We start from the raw sequence: 17,600 nt of genomic DNA, 5'->3' as shown, positions 1-17,600 counted from the left end.
ACCGCGAAGATGCCGGAAAACCAGCTTTTTAAAGTGAGACAGATTGTATGAGTATGGAAACACAGCAAAAGGCAGAGCATTCCACAGTTTGGCTGTGTGAGGGAAGAAGGATGTACTATAACGTGTTATTCTCGTGTGACCGACATCCACAGAGAAACAGTGGGCATCGAGGGTAGGAGAGTTAATAAGAAATCGTTAATTTACGATATTCCTTGTTTATAGTTCGACCCACGTTTTTGAGGGTAATGGAACAACAAAACCTTCACTAAAAACGCTCTACGTCCTATAAACTGAGGCTCACCGTGCCTGAAACACGAGTGCCGAAAGCTAATTGTTTATCATTTATTATTACGACACTTTACACTGAAACGTGGGTAGTTTCAACAAAAATATTGTATAATTCCATTCAATTATTTATTCAAGTCAATTAGGAGGGAATATTATTGTAATACAACAGTTTTTTAACTAAACCATTCGAAAAGCGATTACGGTAACATCTTTTGAACGAAAGAAAGCGAAAGTCATTGTTTTCATCACGATTTTATCCCACTTTCCACTGTAATACGTACGTAATTTCAGCAAAAATATTACATTTCCGTGAATGTAGTATATCAAGCACAGTATGAATAGAATATCATTGTAATATAACAGAATTTTAACCGAAAACTATTAAAAAAAACGAGTAACATCTCAAGAACAGAAGCTTAGGTAAAGTCTTTTGTTTTTGTCATGTATTTTATCCTATTTTACATTGAAATACATCACGTTTCAGCAAAACTACTATTTATTTCCGAGAATATAATCATTCAGGCGCAGTTTAGGTAAAATATACGTGTGATGTAATAGTTTTTTAACTGAAAACGATTCGAAAAACACGTACCCTTTAGCCCTGTTCAAGGAGAGGACTGGGAGAAGCTGTTTGGTGCTGCAGACGATGACAAGGAAAATGATTTTGATGGATTTTAATGAAAATATTCAGAAATATGGTATCGTAGTATTTATTCAAGTCAATTAGGATAGAATATTATCGTAATACAACAGTTTTTAAACTGAAAACCATTCGAAAAGCGATTACGGTAGCATCTTTTGAACGAAAGAAAGCGAAAGTCATTGTTTTCGTCACGATTTTATCCCACTTTCCACTGTAATACGTACGTCATTTCAGCAAAAATATTACATTTCCGTGAATGCATTATATCAAGCACAGTATGAATAGAATACCATTGTAATATAACAGTATTTTAACCAAAAACTTTTAAAAAAACGAGTAACTTCTCTTGAACATCGGAAGGTTAGGTAAAATCTTTTGTTTTCGTCATGTATTTATCGTATTTTACATTAAAATATATCACATTTCAGCAAAACTACTATTTTTTCCGAGAATATATTCATTCAGGCACAGTTAAGGTAAAATATACATGTGATGTAACAGTTTTTTAACTGAAAACAATTCGAAAAACACGTGTACCGTCTAGCTGATACAGCTGGTGGTGCGTGATGCGTCATGCGTCGTTGTAAACAATAGGAGGTTGAAGTAGATTACCGGGTATTATATTAAGTGTGAAATATCGAAAAGGTTTTTATTACCGGTATTTTTTGTAGATCAATGAGAACTGTGATACTGTATATGATATGATAAGTTAGCCTGTGCTAAGAACTTCAACATAGACTACTGAAAGCACGTTGTAAGGTAATTTAGCCTATTGTAAGTTGGTGAGCTTCATTTGCTGAAGGAACTGCACAACTTTTCATTACTAATTGGTACATATTTTACGTTTCCATTGTGGAAGAGGTGGTCGTGCCCAGTTTGATTTAATAGAAATAAGATTGAGATCAGAAGACCCTAAGGGGTTAGAGGTAAAACAAAGATCAAGAATGTTAGCAAGTTGATCGTGTCGATCAGGAACGCGTGTAGGGTGTTTGATTATTTGTTCCAAATCATTAAGTAGGGAAAAAAGAGAGTGCCTCAGCTCCACCTGGGTCATCTTTGCACAGCCAAGCCACTCTGTGATGTACATTGAACTCCCCCAGGTAGTGGATCTCTGTGTTGGGGTGTGTGGTAGCAACGACTCATGGCAAGAAGTGAGATAGTCAAAGAGTTCAAAATAGTTGGTAGAGTTGGTAGAGTTTGGAGAACAGTATAAAACACAAAGATAAATAGTCATAGTTGGTAGAAATATTTTGAGCCAGATGACATCATAAAGAGAGGATTCAAGACCCGTGAGTCGAGCTATAGGTGTACGTGTGTTGCAGTAGGCGCATACACCTCCCTTAGAACGGAAAGAGGTATAAAGGTTGTAGTTGGAGACTTGAAAAGGTTTGGGTGAAGCTGCTTTGGTCAGTTGAAGTTCAGATAGTAGTAAGAGGTCGGGGGAAGAGGTTACATTATGCTTCCAATATCTACCCAGGCGGTAGTACCTCCCAGTTTGATAGCTGCCTACTACCTAACAACTTACTACCTTAACATTGAGGTTGAGTAAAGGTGTAGATAATGGCAACCACCAGAAGGAGTTTGTTGATTTTCTTTATTTTTCCTATACAGTGGGGTATGCTATAACAAACGGATCCTACTACGAATATTCCTATAATGAACGGTTTTACCTATAAAATTGAGAATGCTATAACGAACGCGAATGAATACGGGACTATTTCGCCTGGCGCATGAATATTGTTGTACCGCGACCCACAACAAGAGCGTCAGGTGCCATCTTTGTCTCATTGTGTAGCCAGTGCACCACTGTTATTGTTGAAATTTTGTCGTTTGATGTGGAAATAAAGTTATTTGTATAAATATTTTGTTATACAAGTGTACAATTGTAACAATGAATAGTCCAAAGCGAGTGAGAAAGCTCATAACTCTTGAAACTAAGAAAGAAATCATAAAGAAACGTGAGGATGGAACAAGCATTGCGAAACTTAGTGATGAGTATGGGACGGCTAAATCGACTAAATGTACGATTTTAAAAAATAAAGAGGAGTTGAAAACTGTGCAAGTGGCTAAGGGAATCTCTAGACTTAGCAAAGCAAGGTGTAATGTGATTGAGGAGACGGAAAATTTACTCTTAGTGTGGATAAAGGAGAAAGAAATGGCAGGTGATAGCATTAGTGAAGCTATAATTTGTGAGAAGGCCAGACAATTGTTTGAGGACCTTAAAGCCAAGACTCCCAGTACAAGTGATAGTGATGTGCCAGTGTTTAGGGGTACCAAGGGGTGGTTTACTGGTTTCAGAAGAAGAAATAAATTACATAGTGTTGTGAGACATGGTGATGCTGCTAGTGCAGATAAGGAAGCAGCTAAGGAACACCATGACATTTTTTTAATATTATTAAAGAGGGAGGCTTTGTTTCTCAGCAGGTATTCAACTGTGATGAAACTGGACTTTTTGGGAAAAAAATGCCTCACCGTACATACATTACCAAGGAGGAAACTTCTGTCCCTGGCCGTAAGCCAATGAAAGACAGGCTTACCCTCCTTCTTTGTGCTAATGCTTCTGGTGACTGCAAAATAAAGCCACTCCTTGTGTACCATGCAGAAAACCCCAGAGCTTTCAAAAACATTAGGAAGACCCGCCTTGGTGTTATGTGGCGGTCAAACCCAAAGGCTTGGGTGACCAGGAATTTATTCTCTGAGTGGGTGATTGAGGTGTTTGGACCCAGTGTTTGGGAATACCTCAGGAAGAATAATCTTCCACTGAAAGCTTTGTTGGTGATGGACAATGCACCAGCCCACCCTCCTAATTTGATGGTTGAATTGCCAGAGGAGTTCAACTTCATTACTGTGCACTTCTTGCCACCCAACACAACACCTCTCATCCAGCCCATGGATCAACAGGTAATTTCTAACTTTAAGAAGCTGTACACAAAGGCACTGTTTAGAAAATGTTTTGCGTCCACTTCTTCCAGTGATGTTAGCTTGAAGGAATTTTGGAAGAGTCACTTCAATATAGCAGACGCTGTGTTTTTAATTACCTCAGCCTGGAAAGAGGTTACTATGAGGTGTCTTTGTGCTGCTTGGAGGCCATTGTGGCCTGAATGTGTGCTTCAAAGAGACTTTGAAGGCTTCGAAGAGTTAGAAGAAGAGGCTGTTGTTCATGAAATTGTGTCTCTGGGCAATTCCATAGGCCTGGAAGTGGATGATGATGATGTTGAGGAGTTGGTGGAAGAGCACAGTAAGGAACTGTCCACTGAGGAGCTGCTTGAGCTTCACAAAGAAGAAAATGAGACACTGAAGCAGAGCTTAACTTCTGAGGAGTCAGGGGAGGATGAGGACAAGGAGGAAAGCCGCATCATTCCAGCCAAAGATCTCAAGGATGCGTTCTTTTTCTGGAGCAAACTGTCCAAACTTGCTGAGGATTATCATCCTGATGTTGGTTCTGTGCAAAAGGCCATCAGTGTGTTTAATGACAATGTTATGAACTACATTTGGAAGGTCCAGAAATCAAGGTTGAAGCAGCCAACCCTGGATTCCTTCTTTACAAAGGTAACAAAAGAACCTACAGACAAAGTGTTTGTTAGAAGTCACCAAAGAGGGCTAGGAAGTTTGACTCCTCTCCTTCCACCTCTTCTCCATAATTCTCTCCTCCCCCCTCCCCCTCTGCCTCCTGTCCTGCATGCTGAACAACACTAAGGTAAGATAAAGTACCGTATTTTTTACATTTTCCACAGAATTTTTTCAGTGTTAAGTGGTTGTATTTGGGGGCCTGGAACGGATTAATCCTATAACGAACGAGGTTCTTGAACCAATTAGATTCGTTATAGCATACCCCACTGTACTGTACTTATTGTTTTGATGATTTTAAGTACGTACTATACTAAAAGAAATGACAACTTTCTATTATAATTTTAAGTATTTTTTCATTTACTCTATCCTACGATCATAAATTCCTTGTTAGTGGGCAAAGCATGAATGATGAGGGAAATTATGGGATAAAAACACGACGAACACTGATGTTATGGCATTAAAATTAAGTCTCTAGGTGCATTTGTGATGCCACAAATCATTTTCTTACCTTTCAAGATTCCAGCAGCACATTTTCTTTGTTTCTGCCATTGTTCGTTGTTGATGACCTGTTTAAATTCTGTACCATTAATCGTGATCCTTTAAATAAAAGAAATACGCATCTTTATTTAATTTACATTACGTTAATAACCGTCTATTGGTCTTTTGTTTAGTATTTAATGCATTCAGCCTTCTTTTCATATCTATATAGAACCAAGAAATAATGTAAGTGTGCCATATTTTGACACTCATCTTTTGAACATAACGGCGAGTTGCGTAGGTTGTGATTTTCCTATCGTGATTTATCAAACCTACAGTCCAGTAGTTCTTGATGAATCTCGCTTGATATCTTTCATTTGTGACCATGGGTTAAGAACACTTGCAAATGTTCCAAATGCAGAAGAGACTCACATATTATGAAAAACAACAACTTTCAATGAAATACGCGATCTTACGATTAAGTCCACAGATGCCGTACAATTAATCGGTGTCGTTTCAAATATTAAGGTAAGTTGTTTAAGATTTCCATTTCTGCGTTTAATATCATGTTATTAGCAATATATTAAAATAATGCATTTCAAAATGTTGCATAGAACCTCACCCAACAAACCCTGGGTATATAAGGTTAGGTTCTATGGGGTATGTTAGGTCAGGTTCTAGTAGGTTCTCTGCATTTTTGTGTTTAATATCATGATATTAGCGTGTATTCTGTTTAATAATGCATAGAACCTAATAGAACCTGACCTAACATACCCAACCTATGGCTATGTTAGGTCGGGTTCTATGGATTGTCATTTCCATATTTGTTTAATATCATGATATTAGTGAAGAAAAAATGGTATTTTTGCATTGGTGCACACAATTTTCCTCCCCCAAATCTATTATCACATTCGAAAAAGACGTCTAATTATAAGACAATTTTCTTCTATTACAATACCGTCGCAAACGTATAATGACGAAGATAGTGCATCCCAAATCTTTCTCAATTTTCTTCCACTAATCTTCTGCCATTATTGCCTACACGACCTCCCACTCTGCCTGTTCCCTTCATAAATCATCACGCGAATGCGTTCCCGTACACGTCACGCGGCCAATCAAAAGCTTTTTTTTTTGCCAGCAATTAAAATGATTTGTGGTTTAATTCACACTAGTTTTGGCCCAATCAGATTAGAATTTTATTTTGGGTCTCAAATTTTGAAATTCAAATTCATTGCCGACCATGGAAGTCTGCGATGGGTATCATTTCAATTAATGGAGTTGATTGTGCATTTTGGGGAAAAAACCAACAAGCTATATCATTTTTTAGATCTCATGTTGTTCTCCCGACCTCAGTAAAGTGTCCCAAGTGTAAGAACGACTGTAAATATTATCAAGACCAACACATGTGGCATTGTGGTAACTCGTTCCCGATACAGGGGCCCCCGCTAAGCGAAAATCAGCGACAGCAACCTGTACTAATCTCAGAATCCAAAGACGAACCCAAACCAGGTCAATAAGGTAAGAAATAAGTGATTCCCTCATATGGTGAGTTAGGTTAGGTTAGGTTATTTTATTTTATTTTAGGTTAGGTTAGGTTAGGTTAGGTTAGGTCAGGTTAATATGCCTGTTTTTCTAGTGTTTTTTTTTTTGTATTTTGAATTCGCTTGGCCATAATTTTTGTCAGAAAACAACCCACCTAAAACTCCCGATAACTAAAAGACAGGCAATTTCCGACGGAAATCAAGGTCAAAACCAACCTAAACACAAAAATCACTAGAAAAACATAGTTTTGATTTTCTAACAGAGATGTGTGAACTAATGAAAATTTACCAAAAAAATTTTCAACCAATCCAACAAACTCCTTATGGTGGTAGCCATTGTCTATACCTTTACCTTGAGGTTGATATACATCAGGAGGAATTCGTGGAAGTGTTCACCATCATTAATTGGAAATGACTCTTGAAGTGGGATTCTGCGAGGCAAACAACAAAAATGGCGCCGGGAGGAGAGTTGTGAAGCAGGAAAGAATAAAATAAATAAATAAAAATACTTAAAATTATAATAGAAAGTTGTCATTTCTTTTAATATATTTAAAATCATCAAAACAAGAAGTAGCAAAAATAAAGAAAATCAACAAACAGCTTCTAATGATAACAGTTTCGAAATCATTTACCTTATTTTCTTTTATTATAATTCATAGACAGACAAAAAATGTAAACGTAAAATAAATTCAAACTACATTTGGGAGATTCATGCCGCCGCTCTTAATTATCAAGTCTCTCCATGTCTATAATTGGAGTCCAGATTCCTAAGAACAATGTAGCACTATTCAATACTCAGCCTTAATCTTCCTATTTTATGAAACGTGGGTATGTAAGGAGGTAGAGGTGACACAGCACATGAGATGAAATAAATGCAGAAGACTTGTTAAAGTAAGACGCCAGATGATCTGAAACCTGTACAAGAAATGTCTGGGATTAACAAACTCTTATGACATAAGTTTATAATAAAGGATACATAATACACTAGTAAAAACAATAAAGCCCCAGTATCAAAGAGTGAGAAAACAAAGACAGCAGTGTCGAGGGAGACTGAGGACTCTCCCTGTACCAGCTGAGCCGCCTCCATGTTGTTGTTGTTGTGGTACATATATTCCAACATGTCTTCCTCCTCCATAAGTTCATCCCTTTTACTAGCTTATAACTCATCTAAATTATATATATATATATATATATATATATATATATATATATATATATATATATATATATATATATATATATATATATATATATATATATATATATATATATATATATATATATATATATATATATATATATATATATATGTATATAGCAGCTCAGAAATAGGTATAATGAACTATCTAGGAATGTTAAGGAAAATGTAAGGAAAGCAAAGAGAGACTATGAAATCAAAATAGCAAGAGAATCCAAGGCGAATCCCAAGGGATTTTTCCAGGTATATAGGACAAAGGTCAAGGACAAAGTTGGGCCTTTAAAGTCAGGGAGGGAGAAGTGATAATTGGCAGTGGAGAAATAAGCAAAGCATTGAACAACTACTTCTTATCAGTTTTCACAGAAGAAATTTGCGATGAGATTCCAGAGGTGGAACTGATATTTAAGGGAAAGGAAGAAGAGAAATTAAAGAATATCACTATCAGAAAAGAGGATGTTCTTAAGAAGATAAATAAACTAAAGAAAACAAAATCCCCAGGGCCGGATGAAATTTTCCCTCGAGTCTTGAAAGAGTGTAGGGAACAGATTAGCGGACCCCTCGTAAACTTATTTACAAAATCATTTGACACTGGTGATGTGACAGACTTGTAGAAACAGGCAAATGTAGTACCCATATTCAAAAAGGGAGACAGAGCATCAGCGTCAAATTACCGGCTGATCAGTTTGACGTCAGTAGTGGGGAAATTTCTTGAATCAATTATAGCAGATAGCATCCGATCTCATCTAGAGAAAAGCAAATTAATCTAAGACTCGCAACATGGGTTTACAAGGGGAAAATCTTGTCTAACAAATCTGCTAACGTTTTTTAGGAAAGTCTTTGAGGTAGTAGATAATGACGAAAATTACGATGTTATTTACTTAGACTTTAGCAAAGCATTTGACAGAGTACCGCATCAGAGGCTTCTGAGAAAAATTAAGGCTCATGGTATCGAGGGAAAGTTTTAAATTGGATAAAATCATGGCTCACCGATAGAACGCAGAGGGTCAGCGTAGATGGTGTTAAATCTGAGTGGGGCTGTGTAACCAGTGGGGTTCCCCAGGGGTCAGTACTAGGCCCACTCTTGTTCATAATCTACATAAACGATCTAGATACTGGGATCAGCAGTGACATAAGCAAGTTTGCGGATGACACCAAAATAGGGCGGCAAATTAATTCAGGGCAGGATGCAAATGCATTACAGGAGGATCTAAATAAACTGCAGGGGTGGTCTGAAAAATGGCAAATGAAATTCAACACCAGAAAGTGCAGCGTACTTAATATTGGAAGAACAAATACTTATAATGTATACAGCCTTAACAACATCAACCTAGAGAAGTTGACTTGTGAAAGAGACCTAGGGGTACTTGTAAGCCCGCACCTACGGCCTAGAAAACAGTGCGTTAATGTTCGAAATAAGGCAAACAGAGTATTGGGTTTTATATTTAGAAGTGTAAGTAACAAGAGTGCAGAGGTCTTATTGCAACTATATCTTGCGCTAGTCAGGCCACACCTCGATTATGCGGTTCAGTTCTGGTGCCCCTATTATAGAATGGATATAAATTCACTAGAGTCGGTGCAGCGAAGAATGACAAAAATGATTCCGGGACTTAGAAGCCTTCCGTATCAGGATAGGCTAAAGAAACTTAACTTGCATTCCCTAGAAAGACGAAGAGTGCGGGGAGATATGATAGAAGTATTTAAGTGGGTGAAAGGAATCAATAAAGGGGATATAGATAAAGTTCTTATAATATCCGAGCAGGATAGGACTCGGAGCAACGGATTGAAGTTGATAAGTTTAGGTTTAGGAGGGAGATAGGAAGAAATTGGTTCACAAATAGGGTGGTGGACGAGTGGAACAAGCTTAGCAACTTTGTAGTAAGTGCGGGAACTCTGGAAAGTATCAAAAGGAGGCTAGATAGATTCATGGATGATAAAGAGTGGTTGTACTGCGCACATCATTGTCATCCCTAAAAATCCCATCTAATTCATATTACGCTACATAACATTCAAATGCACAGCGCTTGTAGAACCCCAGAAAACGGGAAACATTGAGAAAAGACAACTCACCTACTCAAGGTTGCTAGACCATGTGTGGTATTGTACCCAGGTATAATTATATCATATCAAGTGTATGTATTCATAGCATTAAGGATCACTCAGGGTAGGCATAAGATGAATGTTAAAGTCCAGTTGAGCCGGACTAGGGTACTGTAAGACTAAGTGTGGAGCAGGGTTTGAAGGTCCTACTATTTACGTCTGTGAGCGTGTAGCGAACCTAACTCCAACAGATATCATATGAAAATACATGAGAACAATGATCTGGAAAAAGGGATAAATGTATCAGAACTATGTGAGGTGTTGACAATGATCTAGAAACTATACTGGAAAGGAAATATCGTGTATGCGTCGGTATGAATTTAATACACCTCGTAGCCTCACAGACATATACCCACGACAGGTACAGTGATCAGAGAATCTGAGGTCTGTGTTCAAATAGTGCACGGTGTGAGAGGAGGATCCCTCATTACAGTTTTTAAGTGAAGTTGATACACCCCCGCCATGATCATTCGGCTTTTGTTTCAAGGCGCGTCATGTACCCGCCTCAGATGCCCGTTGATATTAAAATCCCAGGCATTTAACCAAGCACTAGCAAACCAAGACCTGACCTTAGTGTATAAGTTAGGATTAATATATGTGTTTATAAGAAATGAGTGACAATATACCGTAAAGTGTTCAGGGGAGAACCATAAGAAACAAAAATGTAAATTGAGGATTGGAAACTGTAGGCCTATGTGACGAGAAGCGGCGGGAAGCCGGCCTTAGTCTTTCCCGTTCTGCCGTCAACACAGGTCAGTGTCCTAGCGGGCTATATCCCGCCCTACAATTAAGGTTGATAAATAACAGTTACTACAGTTTAAAGCTTTGCCGGATATATAAGTGTGATAGGGATGTGTTAAGGGATGGGATAACCGCCCGTCAGGCATTATTGCTTAGTCTTTCCCGTTCTGCCGTCAACACAGGTGCCACGTGGTTGGGGTATCTTGCCGCCCGGCCGCCATTGTCTCCTGGAGCGCCACACCAGGTGGGGAATTACTCCCCACTATACCAGTCCACTATGAACCGGTGGATTCCCAGCGCACCACTCCACATGAATAGTCACAACTAAGGAGGCCGTGAGAAACTGCGGTCGTCACTTGGAGCGACCTATAATACCAGGCGTAGAAATAGTGCTGGTATGTCTCTAGGTGAAGCCCTCGTCCTTACCCACCGAGGGCGGTGTGCGAACGAGGGGCCCGTTGTGTATACCTAAAAGTCACAAGGAGTCACATACTTGCAGGTATGGAGTGTAACAGGTGTGTTGCGATGGTGCTACTATGTATGATAACCGACGGTGCTACAAGCCACACCAGTGGCACAGTCTGATGTGTTAAGGGATATTGTAAGAAGGAACGACCGAGATACGGCGTTCACCGATTGTTGTGCAATAAGTGGGTGGATGACCCGCCAGTAATGTAGGAGTCTGGGGCCCAGTTGGGTAACCAAAATTCCGTTGTTCTTCTGAGGAAGGCCAATTCATGTATGTTTTTTTTTCCAGTGTGTTTTATAAGAAATAAATCAAGGAAGACATGTTATGGTTTCACCCTTCTTTACCCTTATCGATCTGATCAATGGAAAACCTAACCCAATGCCTAGTCCACTCTGCACGCTACCTAACGAGCTACATGCTGTCCAGAGGGGGTCTGGTGGCAGCGACCCTTAGACATTAAGATTAGAGTTAAGTTATCCCCTTAGATTTAGTGACCCCAGATCTGGCAGTATATGGTAGTAACTCTCGACAGAAGCTGCCATGCACAGGCCAACCGGCCTATTGCAGACTCCTTATTTTCTTATGTTCTTATATATTAATATATATATATATATATATATATATATATATATATATATATATATATATATATATATATATATATATATATATATATATATATATATATATATATATATATATATATATATGCTGATAACCACAAGGAAAGAAGAAAACACGAAGTTCCCAAGCGCTTTCGTGTAATTCACATCTTCAGGGGTGAGTACAGACTAAGGAGAAGTACAAAACAAGGTGTATATATACAGAGGAGGGTGAGATCAGGTCCACAATGGTCAGGTATTAGGTAATGACCTTACTAATCTTTAAATAGCACCGCAAAGGTCGGTAGTCAGGTCAGAGGGTAAGGTGACCCAACCTTCTCACCTGGTTACAAATCTTCTTAATTACAAAATTGTCCAGTTTGTACATGCCATTACTCAAATTCATGTTGAATGCTTCGGTATGTTTAATAAGACTAGATTCTATGATGTTCCTACTGTGAAATGAATTACAAGGTAATATTGAGGAAGCATTATCCCAGTCAATGCAATGCTTGTTATCCCTCAAATGAACAAGCAGAGCGTTGGATTCCTGGCCTGTCCTAACACTATATTTATGTTGTTTAAGTCTAGTTACAAGATCTTTACCTGTCTGGCCTAAGTAAAACATATTACAATCCTTGCAAGGAACTTTATAAATGCAACCAATTTTGTGTTTTGGGGGGAGTTCTTGATTAACATTTGTTTAACAGTGCTTGAGTTTTTAAATGCCACATTTTTTTTATTGGGCACTCCCCTACATCCTTGTGTAAGGTGAAGCGCAGAAGCGTTTACAGTGCCCAACAGGGAAGCATGCTAAGTTCATGCTTGCCTTTTTATGTCTCATGAGTTAAGGGCGTAGAAGCCTGAAGAGTCAAGGGCATAGAAGCCTGAAGAGTCAATGGCTTGTGTCATCAAGTTATTGGAAGCTCCAACAACTTGTCCCTGAATACGAATTCGCAACTTTCGACTTACAACAGGTGCCTACTTTACTGCTAGGTGAACAGGGACTAGGAAGTGTGTCCAAACAACTTCCACCGGCCCGGGAATCGAACCCGTGACATCTCGCTTGCGAAGGCAAGAGCAGTACCACTCTACCACCAGCACCCCCTAGATTCACAATGAAAACGTGGATAAGATAAATCTTGATAAAATCACACGGGAAAAGGGAAACAACGGAGCACCTTAGCTTTCGTCTTTATTTAAGATATCTTCAGAGGCAACTGGATTACATGGACAGAGAGAGGCTTAAATATATACAGGGTGACCTTAAAAAAATGAGGTCAGGTATAAATATTAATGTTGTTTTCAAGTATGACTCAACCATTACCAATATGTTAATTAGAAATAGCCCAAGTTTGAATGTAAATGGAAGTGTTTATTGTATTCCATGTAGCAAATGTAATTGTAATAATGTAGGACAGGCAGGAAAAACACTGCAGCTCAGAATCAAACAACATAAGTATAATATCAGAACAGCATCTGAAAGCAGAGCCTTGTTCGTTCATGTTAGGAATAATAATCATCCCATTGCTTGGGAAAAAAGCTTAGAAGTATTCAAATCATCTTGTGTCACAGAAAGACTTCTGGTTGAAGCTAGTTTGATTAAGGAATTCAAATCAATAAACCTTAGTGATGGTCAGTTCAAAACTGATAATATGTTACATAAATTTATTTGTCAATGGCCCAAGGTTAAAAATGCTTTGAAAACCTTTGATCTAGATGTATGATAGTTATTTAGTGGGTCCCTTATTTTTTACCTGACCTGACTAGTCACGTCACCCCCATTCTCTTAAGCTCCTCTACGTGTGTGTTGGTGTGGGGATTAGTGGATGACATCATTATGACCTGACCTCATGTTTTTAATGTCACCCTGTATATTTAAGCCTCTCTCTGTCCATGTAATGCAGTTGCCTCTGAAGATGTCTTGAATAAAGACGAAAGCTAAGGTGCTCCGTTGTTTCCCTTTTCCCGTGTGATTTTATATATATATATATATATATATATATATATATATATATATATATATATATATATATATATATATATATATATATATATATATATGCAAGTAAATCACTGTAGGGTGATCTAGGTATATGATAACCACAAGGAAAAGAAGAAAACACGTTCCCAAGCGCTTTCGTGTAATTCACATCTTCAGGTGTGAATTACACGAAAGCGCTTACTTCTTCCTTGTGGTTATCAGCTATATATATATATATATATATATATATATATATATATATATATATATATATATATATATATATATATATGTATATATATATATATATATATATATATATATATATAAATAAATATATATATATATATATATATATATATATATATATATATATATATACATATATATATATATATATATATATATATATATATATATATATATATATATATATATATATATACATACATACATACATACAGAGGAGGGTGAGATCAAGTCCACAATGGTCAGGTATTAGGTAATGACCCTCCTAATCTTCAAAAAGCACCGCAGCAGTCAGGTCAGAGGGTAAGATGACCCAACCTTCTCACCTGGTTACGACAGTGCCGGATTTAAACCTGTGGAGGCCCATGGGCAGCCTGTTTTTGGAGGCCCCCCTCAATGTAACTACCCAAGAGGGTGGGGTGGCTAGTGAAGCGAGCCTAAACATCTGGGAGTTCCAGGGGGCGCTGTAAGCCTGTAGTGCCCCCGCGCGCCTACCAGCCAATCAGAGTACAGAATAGAATAGAATAGAAAAATGCTAGTGACAGGGGGGAAGGAGGTTCAGGGGAAGGATAAAGGGAGGATAGAAGTGAATTTTAGAAGGAGAGAACAGGTGCAGTGGCTATGTAACGGGCCGAGTTTTCTCTTTTCAATAATTTACCATCCAGCTATTCTTTTCTGTTAGTAGTCTATTTATTCATATACTTATATGTTCTGTGTAGTACTCTTTCCAATGAGTACCCTGTTTAATATACTTATCCTTCTTCAATTCTTTACATACATATATACATATATATATATATATATATATATATATATATATATATATATATATATATATATATATATATATATATATATATATATATATATATATATATATATATATATACACACATATATACTTATTCTTATGTATTCTTGCTCATATTCTGATATGTTCTTTACCTCTATATACCTTATATTCTTATACAAGTAACTCTTATGCTTCTCTACTTATGTTTTCCAAGTCAATGTTCTTTCCTTTCTGAAGTGTACTTTGTTTTATTCCTTTCTTATACATGGGTTAGTCTGGGGAACCATGTTATTCTTTGTACAACACTTTTTATACTTACAAAGGGTAGCTGCCACCACCCAGAGTTTTCATTATATAACATAACTCATGGAAAGTTGTTGGGTAGTGTGGTAGATGTCTAGGCACGTGAGTAAGTATTATTTTCTGGGAACCAATGTTTAGAAGGAGTAGAGTGGTGATACTCAGATTACTAATTCAATATTTATTAACACAGTGAGTGGAGAAGATGCATCTTAGATTCACTCAGGCTAAACAGAACCGCAATTAACTTATTAAATCATCAAACACTTCAAGAGCTTATTACCTCATTCAACACCTCCAAATACTCATTACTTTATTAGACAATTGGGATATCATTACCTTGATACATGAGATTCCGTACTATTATTCACAAGCCATCACTGGACCCTCAGGTCTTACTTTAACAAGTAACAAATTACCTCTCCACTTCTTGATTAGAGCCTGATACTCTCAGGTTATTCTTTCATGGGTACTACAGATGAATACATAACCCACTGGGCAATTCCACAATTAGTAACATACAATATTTCTTATCACTTCACAAAGAACCACCTGGTACCTTGAACTCTCATTCAGGGGGTCAATACTTAACCTGGGATGACTATATTTCTGCTAGTCATCCCTAAGCATGGATATTAATACGGCTCCATACATATAACCAAGAACAGTAGATAGACCATGATACTACCCGTGCGTCTACGTCCTGGATTGGCCAATCAGTGGTGCCCCACGGTGGCGTGATACATGCACGTTTACTGCGGTGCTCTGATTGGCTAACCGAACGTGGCGTGGTAGGTAGGCTGTTTCTACTCTCTAAGTCCTCTTCTTTCCTTTTTTCATCCCCCTCATGCACTCCGTTCTTTGAACGGGAGGCGGGACTTAGCGATACGGTCGATCCGGCAAGGGAACCTGTGATAGTGCAGGGCACCCCTTGTCCGGGGGTCACCGGTAGGTGGCAAGTTTCTTAGACATAACTATAGTCACAGGTAACCTGGGTGCAGAACCCTACGAGCCCGACGCCCGTCCAAGAGGGGGGGGGGCGGGGTCACTGCTCCCAGGCAGGAGCCCTGTGTTATAGGTAGGATTAGATGTAATCAAGAAGATGACAACAAGCATTAGAATAAAACATAGAGATAAGGGACACAAGGACCTGGGCGGGCTCACTAACTCCAACAATAATAAAAATAATAATAATAAGCAGCATTATATAAATAAACCAATATTAATTCAAAGGTCTGACGACCCAAGGGAGCAGAACAAAGACAAAACACCAATAAGAAAGATGAAGCGATCTGGTTGAGCCCAGATTCTTTCTACTCCTACTGTATTTCAGTTTCACCACTTTTCCTTCAACCCCTAATAATCTTCTTTCACCTCTTAACTAAAGACTTCGTATCGTATCGACCATGATCATATGACGGAGTCAGTGGGCCAGAGTTGTTTACAGGCTCGCTCGCTAGCTCGGAGCGCCTGGCCCGGGAAAAGTTGACTCGTGGCGGTGGGCCGTGGCGTCTGCCAAGGAATCTCGCCACTTTAAAGACGTCTTTCGAGAGACATCGTGCCCATCGGCGGCTCCCGAAGCTCAGGAGTGTTGCTAACCCCCACAACAGCGTCTGGAGGCGTGGAGTAGAAATCACAGGAGTGAATATTTAACTTCACTATACAAAACATACGTCTGGCACCGGTTCAAACGATAGCTAAACCTCTACTTTACTTGGCACTGAAGGTACTATGTTAAAACATGAACACTGATATTCACAAAAAATGACTAAGTTAAACTGAGTTAATATGGCGGCGTGGAACACATGTGAACATACCTGGAGGCGTGGAGGAGAAATCACAGGAGTGATTTCCCCTCGCGCGCCTGCATATATATGGGCCTGAGGGCATATTCCTACTAGAAAGATAAATTCCACTAACAATAGACCCTCTATTCACAGGAGTCGTTGGACACCTAGCTGTGACCGTCAGTGTCACAGAGCAGGCTAATTTTCTACATCTATATTTATGATTTAATCAGAGACTTAGTTTGTCAGTAAAGAGGTGAATTGAAGTTATATATGCGTTCGCAACTCTATTGACCTGACCGCAAACCACATCCCCTGTCAAACGGCCGTTAAATCTGGGAGAATTTTGAGTTTGACAGGAACTGTTCAGAAGATGAATGACTTTCTTAAATAGACAACTGACACTAAGTAAACTATGAACATCAGATTCTCTGATGTCGGGGCGACAAAACAATATAACTTCAGTAGCGATCAGAAACCCATGGATATCCCCACGGACGACCTAAAATACGCCACTCTAACTGGCAAACTCAACACTCGCTTACTTGACACGTCTTACTAACAATAAGGACAGTTGAAGCGTTCAACACCACTCACAATGGATCTTGAATGTTCCAACTGTAAACAGACATATCTAAGTTGACTCAATACAAGGGTGTTCTCTCTCACATTCAAATTCATTATATAGAGAGGTTGGTTTCAGTAAGTCAGAGAAAATGGGATAACGGAGGGCTGAGGCGTCTTGAAGTGATGAGAAAACGGACTCCTCAGATGGAGGACTCAAAATAAAAGCAGAAGTACATGTTTTGTGGGCTATTGAGCGTAATATGAATCATTTGATTTTGGCGTTAACTGACGTGT

General features: G+C 38.5%; 1 protein-coding gene across 1 annotated transcript in view; it reads right to left on the bottom strand.

Annotated features, from left to right (window-relative positions):
• Positions 1-7,626, bottom strand: part of LOC121862406 (protein cornichon homolog 4-like) — a gene marked incomplete at its 3' end in the record, with an annotated part of 53,854 nt that extends 46,228 nt beyond the window's left edge. The window contains 1 exon segment of the mRNA XM_042360672.1: positions 7,496-7,626. Within this exon segment, the coding sequence (XP_042216606.1) occupies positions 7,496-7,606 (111 nt within the window).
• Positions 7,627-17,600: the final 9,974 nt, after the last annotated feature.

This window comes from Homarus americanus, unplaced genomic scaffold (genome assembly GCF_018991925.1).
Source record: "Homarus americanus isolate GMGI-L3 unplaced genomic scaffold, GMGI_Hamer_2.0 scaffold31037, whole genome shotgun sequence".
NCBI classification, from domain to species: domain Eukaryota; kingdom Metazoa; phylum Arthropoda; class Malacostraca; order Decapoda; family Nephropidae; genus Homarus; species Homarus americanus.
The sequence above is the reverse complement of the archived record's forward strand: the minus strand, read 5'-3'. Positions and strand labels throughout refer to the sequence as shown.